The following is a 10000-nucleotide window of genomic DNA, read 5'->3' as shown; positions in this document are numbered from 1 at the left end:
CCTAGAAATATGTATAATATAATATGTAAATCATTTATGACGAAATCTGTATTAGATAAGTGAAATATCACTCAAAGTACTCAAAGAATAAACTTGATGATGGTCCTGCTTTTTTCTCTCCCATCTTTATAATTATTAATAAGAGAGATTTTCATGTTTTCAAGAAAACCGATGGACGGACAGACGTTGTGAAAATAAAAGAGTTCTATCTCAGTCAGAAAGTAAAAAGTAGCCTTGGTGGCCAAGCACTTAAGGGTCTTCACTTGTAACAAAACAAAGCACTGTTGAACAGGGCTAGTGGTCGTTTGGGTGACAATGAAAGATTGTAAAACTCTGGTCACAGCATTGTGTCCCTGGATAAGGCAATTAGAAACTTTACACTACTCGACTTGGGTGAAAATGTATCAAGCTATTGACAGTAATGAATATTGTAAGTCTGCTAGTTCAAAAAGCTGATTTGTATAGTATGAAATTAAGATTTTGTATTATAAGGCCAGTGTGGTTGTTGATAAAGATTTGAAATTTGTCACTTGAGTGTTGATAACGGTACACATTACACTTAAACAGAAAAGAGACCAAATGAAAGTATCTGCAGACAGGAGTCTTAGTCATGAGATATAATACACATACATTTGGATTCTCTACCTCCTTTTCTATAAAGTCAACCTCGATTAAAGTCGACAGTTGTTCACGACCCCAAGGTGTTAATTTTACGTTGACTGAGGTATATACATAGTTATTAAATCTATTAGATTTTTTATTACGCCTTTGCAAATGAAAGCATTAAAAGATCCCCACTCCTTGCCCCCTATTTACTGAAAACAGCATATAGACAAACAAACATAAGGTGTTAATTTTACGTTGACTGAGGTATATACATAGTTATTAAATCTATTAGATTTTTTATTACGCCTTTGCAAATGAAAGCATTAAAAGATCCCCACTCCTTGCCCCCTATTTACTGAAAACAGCATATAGACAAACAAACATAAAATATGAATAAGTCCGACTCAACCTATCTTCATTCAGAATTTAGAAAAAACGATTAATGAATGTTTTAGGAATTGATCACTTTTGGACGAAATATATTTTCAAAAAAAATCATGACATGCTGAAAGGAATACAGTTTTCGAAATTGTCATTTTGGGATAAAAATTGATAAAATAAACCAGTAACGTTTTGTGTATATGTTGACACTTACACAAGTTCGGTCTGTGATAACACCTCCCCTACACGCACATTGCCCTGTGTCCTTGTGACAAGAAGAATTGTCGACTCCAACGGGGTTACAGTCACACTTCTCACAACCAGAGAGGTTTGGTGTCTGGAGGTTAAAAAATTCTGCCTTACATTGGCCACAGTTCCTGCCTAAAGATAAACAAGTGAAAAAAAAAAGTGATATCTTTGTAAAAATGTATTCGTATGTATCTAAATGTAATGCATAAAGTCTTTGAAGTCAAATCAGAAATGCACTTAGGTCCATATTTTGCTAATTAAAATGAAAAGATAAAAATATAACAAAACCAAAATAAATATTTAAAAAAACCAACAAAAAAAAAAACAAAAAAAAAAAACCCCAAAAAACTAAGAACAAAAAAACCAAACAAACAAAAAATAAAACAACCAAACTCTTGAGCTGATTAGCCGATTTTCTCCTCATCAGAATGGATAGATCATCAAAAGCTTGCTATTGAAGTATCTATTTATTTAAATAACAGTTTTTATAGTATAATTTGTATGAAAAAGGGCCATAATAAATAAAAAATGAATACAAAAGATTCAAATTTCCAATGGTAACTAAATCATATGAATTTCATTTGTTTGGATTGTGTTTCGAACGTTATCAGGCTCTACATACATACATAAAATGTTACAACCATCTTATGGAGAAAATTATCAAGCTAGGTAGATTTTAAAACAAATCTCTAACCTTCAACATTCTCTTTGCATTGACATTGGCCATCATTGTCATTACAAGTAAGATCCTGTTTGACAGTCCCAGCAGACACACAGTCACATGGTCTACAACCTTGGGGCATGGTGAATCCGTAATGGTTTTTCAAGCAGATTTGGCAGTTTGGGGCAGCGACATTTGTTTTGCAGGTACAAACACCTGTAATGTTACTGTAAAAGAAGTAAATAATTTTTTATAAAATTAAGTTCAAATATATATATCCATTGAACAGTTTAAAGGGCAAAAGAAAAAAATATACTCAGAACAATGTTAAACAAAATATCAAGAGGGAAAAGATTGTGCTTTTAATCTAAACCATGCGCTGAGGTGTATTTACAACTTAAATAAGAAAAAGGGGAATGTGTTAACAGCTTAAATAAGAAAAAGGGGAATGTGTTAACAGCTTAAATAAGAAAAAGGGGAAAGAATGCGTTAAATAAAGATGCAGTTTAAAAAGGTAATATTTGAACGACCTCCTATTTAATAGCCAATTCAAAAATTGGTTGAAAGCTACATAAAAAATATGAGATCAAAATAAAAGTAAATAGTGTCTTATCTCAAGGTAATGATTAATGCTTTCTGATAAACACTGTTCGTATGCTCTATGGAAAAAACCCATTAAGCATTCTGCCTCTTTAGCCGTTACTGTGGAGTAAACTGAGATAACTTGCAAAACTCCTTTTTGCCCTTAATTAGAAATGTTAATAACTTCATCTATTGGAGAAAGAGACCATTTGCTAGCGTCTAGAATACAGTAATGAACTTTCATCATTAATTTGAGCAGATTACAAAATCCCAATTTTTGTTTAAAAAGTACACACATTTTTGTTTTTGATAAGACAGATAAATATCTATCGTCTTTCTAAAAAAAATATGAAAAGGATATGAAATAGAATTAGACTGAAAAGTGTAACAAAAATAGCGTACAGGGACAGTTAAGACAAGACATCTGTTAAACAATTCATGTTCTTCTTACTTGCAAGACTCGCTTCCAGACTGAAAGCAGGGACACGCTGTGCATCCCTTGCTGTCCCTGCCGTCTAGATTGTATGTCCAAGGCTTGCATCTGTCACAGAAATGTCCCTCTACAAACTCTTTACAAAGACATTTACCTCCACTCTAGGAAAAGGCAGACAAATAATATATTAGAGAACGTAGTAAAAAGTCTTGTAAAGACAATGATTTACTTTATATAAGACATTGGATGTGAAAAGCAATCAGTTATTCACACATTTTGGATATTTTTATAATGATCTAGATAAATGGTAAATTCTTATAATAAAACATAAGTATATGGCTGATAGCTGAAAACACGTGATACATTTAACATTAGCTGACTAAAGATTAAAACTAGGCTGTCTGTTATCAAAACGTGTAAAGATGTTTATGAAACGGTGGAAAATAGCGCAATGATGACATAAATACAATGCCAGGCATATGTCAGATAAGGAAAAAGAAATCTCAGGAGTGTCATGGAATTTGAAAAATGCAAGATTGAGGTGAAACGTAAAAGATGAGAAAATGTTAGCTGGAGGGCAAGTCAATATATATAATGAATTTATGTATTTTTTTCAGTAGTCAGTTGCTCAAGGTTTTTATTTAGAATAACAATTTTCTTCTTTAAAAAAATACAATATCGGTTGATACTTATAGTTATAGTCCTTTTAATGTGTAAAGAGCAATCCAAGTAATACTAGCATGACTGATTATGTCCTATCTAAAATAAGGCAAATCTTTTTGATAAATATACCTCGTCACATTGGTCAGTTTTATTGGCTACACCATCCTGAAAACACTGACAGGCGTTCTTGCAGTCAAATTCCCCAGGCATTTGGAAGAAGTTTGCCTTACATGATCGGCAGTGTGGACCTTCTGTGTTAGTGCTGGAGTCACACGCACAGCTGTATGTGTTGCCATTGGGGGTACAAGATGCAGCATTCCCGTTGCAGTCACATCTGTGGGAATATTAAGCATATCCTATTCATTGCAATGAAAGATGTTAAAAATAGAAGAGGTCGTTGTAATTGCCGTTATAATATTGGTAGTTATTGGCAGTAATAATTATGGAAGTTACGGAAATAGCAAAAGTTACAGAAGAAGCAGAACCTAAAGCAGCAGCAGCAGTAGTAATAGTAGTAGTAGAAGTAGTAGTAGTAGTAGCAGCAGTAGTAGTAGTAGTAGTAGTAGTAGTAGTAGTAGTAGTAGTAGTTGTTGTTGTAGTAGTAGTAGTAGTAGTAGTAGTAGTAGTAGTAGTAGTAGTAGTAGTAGTACTAGTAGTAGTAGTAGTAGTAGTAGTAGTAGTAGTAGTAGTTAGTAGTAGTAGTAGTAGTAGTAGTAGTAGTAGTTGTTGTTGTTGTAGTAGTAGTAGTAGTAGTAGTAGTAGTAGTAGTAGTAGTAGTAGTAGTAGTAGTAGTAGTAGTAGTAGTAGTAGTAGTAGTAGTGGTAGTAGTAGTAGTAGTAGTAGTAGTAGTAGTAGTAGTAGTAGTAGTAGTAGCAGTAGTTCTAGTAGTAGTAGTAGTAGTAGTAGTAGTAGTAGTAGTAGTAGTAGTAGTAGTAGTAGTAGTAGTAGTAGTAGTAGTAGTAGTAGTAGTAGTAGTTGTTGTTGTTGCAGTAGTAGTTGTTGTAGTAGTAGTAGTACTTTCTGAAAAATATTCTCATAGTGCCGTCAACAGTAATCTAGTTAGAAATTAGTTTTGTGTAATTAATGAATTGTTACATACACACCTTCCCGTGATCGTGATTCTGCCCAGAATAAAACTGCGAACGTCATTTTGATCTCTATGCAAAACTATTTTTACACCTTCTGCTATTCTCTTTCTAAACTCTTCCTTGGTTGCTAAGTTATCAAGCAACCCCCTGTAAGGATAAAGGGAGAAGATGTAAATAAATTGTTCAATGATAACGTGAAATATTTTTAAAAAAAACAACAACAACAAAATAAATCCAACAAATCTTTGTTTAGTTCATTACTTCCTGCGCCACTTATTGACCACATAAAAAGGCCTAGGCATTCCACGAAGGAATATAGATAACTCATCAAACAAGCTGTCTGATGTCAACAGGAATAACCCATGTTGTCCAAGTGAGCAAATTGGGGGTTAATAATCTTGCTCAAGGAAAAAAACGAAAGTGCCCGAAGCTTGACCACATAAGAGTCAATAAATAGCATCCTTCGTAACTGAGAGAATAAATAACTTATTGTGTTTTGTTTTGTTGTAAGGTTTGGATTTTCTCGCCTGAGATATGGATTAAGCAGTATTCAACAAGGAATGTTTATTGTTTGTTGACACTGGGCACCTAGCTGGAAACTTGCAAAGTAAAAAGAAAAATTAAATAGTTAATGGTATTCACGCTGGAAACATTTGATTAGTAAAGTATTCAAACGTGAACATTGATTTTATTTTGATGCCCCCCCCCCCCCTCCACCCTCCCCCCATTTTAAGATTATTTTAAAGAAAGTTAATTTTCGACTTGCAACTTTTCAACAAAAGGCGAGTGATTTATCCCCTTTCTAAAGTTACTTTTGCTTCTATATTTTATGAAGCTTGCTAATATTGAGCTTATAATATATATATATATATATATATATATATATATATATATATATATATATATATATATATATATATATAATCCTCATCAAATAAGTAACTTTTAATGGTATGTGACGGACATACAATTTGTAACCGACAAATTACTGAATAAATAAACAATCCTGGAATAAATGAATGAATAAATGAAAGAATGAAAGAATGAATGAATGAAAAAATGAATGGATGAATTAATGAATGAATGAATTTATGAATGAAAATTATAATGAAAATAACCCACAAATCAGCAAGGCACTGGGTAGTCGAGCACTTAAACTCTCTCATGTCTTTTTCCTGGCCATTGGAGACAAGCCTGTATGTGACACGGCTAGGTGGGGGCTCGATAAAAATGATTTCGATGGATTCAAGCTGAAACAAAACAGGTTTGAATTACTATACTGTCATATAATATCAAAACATTTTTTTGTTATTTCAGGAAGAAAATGTTCTTCATATATAGAGAGATTAAAATGAACTCCAACATGTCAAAATGGCTGAAATCTGCGAGTTCTTCACAAAGACTTTTTTTCCCGATGTCTTAGATGATATTTTCCTAATGTGTCCCGGCAGCTAACTAGGCTAATTCAATTTTCCTCCACAACGCTTGCCAATATTATTGAACTGTTTAAAAAATGTATCCAGTCATCAAATAAGACTTTGTTCGACAAAAGTTCTAAAGTATAGATTCAAGATTGGTCCCTTATCAAGCTGGTACACGAAGACAATGTTTTAGCTCAACAACTTAATAAAAAATTCTTTGGATCAATGGGAACAAGTGCCCATCTCAAATTGGTGAAATTCTTCAGACGTAAAGAAAAAACACCAAACTGACCGAAAAAAAAAGAAAAAAGACAATAACAACAAAATACAACAACTCGTGTTACTTGATTGTCGAAGAGCACAAATGAAAATAATTTATTAATGTTATTATTAATGTTGAAAACAAGGATTCGAGGATAGAGAGAAAGAAAGAAAGTGAGAGAGGGAGATAGATAGATGGATAGATAGATAGATAGATAGATAGAGAGAGAGAGAGAGAGAGAGAGAGAGAGAGAGAGAGAGGAGAAAGATGGAGAGAGAGAGAGTGAGAGAGAGAGAAAGAGAGAGAGAGAAAGAGAGAGAGAGAGAGAGAGAGAGAGAGAGAGAGAGAGAGAGAGAGAGAGAGAGAGAGAGAGAGAGAGAAGGGGGATAGTTGGGAGGGGGGGGGGGTGGTTGTTTTTGTTGGATTCTAACCTGGTATGATGTAGAAAAGTCCAAAGTTAGAGTGACGGGTCCTTGCTCTGCAGACGCCCAATTTTCTGGTGATTCCTCCAATATGACATCAGGATGCTTAAACTCAACAGACCTATTAAATCTTGGATGGGTTTCTCCTTTAGCATTGACACACATGGAGTCTTGTGAGTCGGAGACTTCAGGATGGTCTGGCGGACATCGGCATTTTCCAAGTGATGGATCAACTAATCCTGTCACCATCTCTTTTATCTCTCTAAAAACGAGAAAGAAAATTGGAAACGTTTCATCGCATTTCTGCCGTCCTCTGGCAAAACCCATATTCACAATTTTGGTGAAGTTCCAGGTTTGAGAGTTTTTGCCAAGATGAGGGTCATTTAAATCGATCGATATTTGAAGGACGAGTTTTCTGGCCAATTTTTTAAACATAGGTTTTTCCAGAGTACGGCAGATATATTGTCAAAGCTATTTTGATTTATTATGTAAGGTGCTTTTTCCATCTAACTAGGTTGCCAATTTTCCTTATATTTATGGAATTCAGTATGTTATAAACCAAAGTATATTATCCAATCACCTGCTAAACGGGAAAAAGTAAGTACATAATGTCTTTTTCTGGAGTCCAGCACTCAGAAAGGGATCGGTCTATGTGTTTGAGTAAAAGTTCAGTAAATTTTTGCCTCCTGAATTGGTATCCCCGCATCTAATTTTCATCTGAGATGTGAAATTATATTAAGGGAGTGACTATTCTCATCCCCCTAGTCTAGGATGCTAGTCTTCATAATAGTAGTCCACAATTGTTGTATGTTTAATCCAAAGGTTGTAATGCAGTAATTTGTTAAGTTTCTTGTCACAAGTTGCACAATTAAAAAAAAAATCAATCAAATCCAAATCGCAAAAAGCCGGCGACGTTTTTTTTCGGTAATCCAATCGGCCGGGGGGGGGGGGGGGGGGGGTGAGAATAGAGACAGCCTTATATTAAAGTGGTCTCGATATTGAAATGTTTTGACTCAAATGTTTGAAGTCTGCAGGAGGCGCCCTGCCCTATCTGACAAACACTTTCAGTTTCCATCGCAAACCATGGTCAGTTATTCATTCACATCTAAGTCCAGTGAAATAATGTTTATAAGGTTTCGCTGCAGTGCATTCAGTGCCCTCGCCAGAGTTTTCAAATCATTGTCATTTATCTGCTTTTGTTACAAAGTCAAGCAATGTTGAGTATGATAAATGACACAATAAATAGCAATAATCACAAAACTGCGACCCTGAAACAGTTCCTTTCGTAACGCATCAAACCTAAATTACTCCTATCGACTCAGAGTACCAGGCCATAGAGAGCGACGGATATTGTAAGGGTGAAAGTATAAAATTTCCCATGACAGGCAACTTTTACACTATGAAATGAAAATTTGTATTATGATGAGCATTATTGAGCATAATGAATTCGTGTAAATGCGCTTCTCAATGCCTTATTTAATATGGCTGATTTACATTCAAAAGAAAATTATAAAGTTATGAATTAATTTATTCATTTACTTTCTATAATACTGTACACCTATCTATTTATTTATTTATTTAATTATTTATTTATTTATCTATTAATTTATCTGTTTATTACTTTGGAGAATGAAAAAGATTCTAAAATCGTATTAAGGAACTAGTCCCTGGCTCACTGTTGGAGGCCGAGGTACCGTTTATCACCCTCTACATGTCCATACACTCAAAGACTTACCTTGGGGTCAGGACATCAAGGTAGAATTGAGGGTGCAAGATGTGGAATACACTATCATTAGACGCTGAAGTAGAAAAAAAAGAAGAAAATTATACATAACTTAAATGTCCTATCTAAAATATTTACGAGTAAAACGATTTATTTCATATTACTGTAATTGCATTTCCTATCCTTTATCCTCTGCACCATGCATTTCATAGTTGTCTAAATCTAATAGTAAAACATTATAACATTGCATCGCAGTCTCTTTCCTATCTTAGCAGCGACCTCGCCTCTTGCCAAATTGGTAAAAATATATGAGCTACATTACAATAATGGTTCTAGAACTATTCTTCAAATCGACAAGTTTTGTCAAATGCGACATGAAAGTAACAGAGTTTTCTGTTCTTAACATGCAGTCTTATAATATGAAATGGTGCAAAATCAAGGTACCATGGGCTTTACATCGTTTTACTTAATAGCCCCCGTCTTGAAGTCACTTTTTTCCCACTAGCCGCTCATACCCGATAAAATTGGTCGAGGGCTAAATCAATATGCTCAAGTCTATATTGTTATTTATACCAATGTAAGATTTTCAGTCAAATGAGATGACAAATCTTCTTTGTTTATGATAATTCGAACAAACTCTTGAAATATTGATACGATCATTTTGTTTTCAGAAAATGATTTTATCTTTAAATCAAACTAAAAAAAAGTTTCACAGGTGAGTAAACTGACTAATCAGATCTCATCTTCAAAAATTATCCTATTCAAAATATTAAAAAGCGCCCGACGGTTGATCGTGTCAAAGGCTACTGACATATCTATTCCTGGTGGTAGTGTCTGCTCTTTTTGATATCGTCTTTGCCATAACCCATTTCTGGGCCCTCACAATGTCTGACATGCTTCTGGCTTAAATTCACTTTGACTGTGTGTAATGTGATTTCGACGAATAGTCTGATTCTGTTAACTCTCTCCTTACCAGACATTTTCAGAATTTTCCCTGAAACTTCACACTTACCCAACACAAAAATAGATTTTTTCCCTTCTCAATCAGAAAAGGAACAAGTACATTCCATACATAATATTGTCCAGTATCTAATTTTTATCACTAGAACAACGTATTTTCTTTATAATTTGTGATGTACAAAGGATATCAGAATGAGAAAATTGTTGGTTACATCGTAACGAATGTGACGATTTTCCTATTGATGGTAAGGAGAGGGTTAAGCGTTTTTATGGAGAGAGTCTCTCTAATGGCGTTGAGTGAAGTGATTGGCCTTAAATTTTGTAGATAACCTATTGTCTTTCTAGGCTTTTATATAAAAATGAGATTTGCTTTAGTTCTGTCGAAACGTTCGTGGTTTTTTAAATATCTTGTTGAAAATTTCAGCTTTGTGTTCCACTAATTGTGGTGGTCCATATTCAATAGATATGCACAAGCCATCTTCTCTGTTGTTAAGCCTCTTGGCAGCATATTGTCTCACAACTTACTTCCCGCGATGTAATGGGTTTGAA

At 34.2% G+C, this 10000-nt stretch overlaps 1 protein-coding gene across 3 annotated transcripts in view; it reads right to left on the bottom strand.

Moving 5' to 3' along the window:
- LOC144966274 (uncharacterized) overlaps positions 1 to 10000 on the bottom strand; it is a 92310-nt gene that overhangs the window by 19366 nt on the left and 62944 nt on the right. For all 3 annotated transcript variants that reach the window (XM_078902482.1, XM_078902484.1, XM_078902483.1), the window contains exons 5-12: positions 8504 to 8567; positions 6778 to 7030; positions 5786 to 5913; positions 4679 to 4810; positions 3705 to 3909; positions 2931 to 3073; positions 1931 to 2124; positions 1202 to 1368 (exon numbers count right to left, since the gene is read on the bottom strand). In XM_078902482.1, coding sequence (XP_078758608.1) covers positions 1202 to 1368; positions 1931 to 2124; positions 2931 to 3073; positions 3705 to 3909; positions 4679 to 4810; positions 5786 to 5913; positions 6778 to 7030; positions 8504 to 8567 — 1286 coding nt within the window. The remainder of the gene's footprint in view (positions 1 to 1201; positions 1369 to 1930; positions 2125 to 2930; positions 3074 to 3704; positions 3910 to 4678; positions 4811 to 5785; positions 5914 to 6777; positions 7031 to 8503; positions 8568 to 10000) is intronic.

The sequence above is a fragment of the Berghia stephanieae genome, chromosome 2, assembly GCF_034508935.2.
Source record: "Berghia stephanieae isolate SIO BIC M18660-M18661 chromosome 2, UCSD_Bste_1.3, whole genome shotgun sequence".
NCBI lineage: Eukaryota > Metazoa > Mollusca > Gastropoda > Nudibranchia > Aeolidiidae > Berghia > Berghia stephanieae.
The sequence above is the reverse complement of the archived record's forward strand: the minus strand, read 5'-3'. Positions and strand labels throughout refer to the sequence as shown.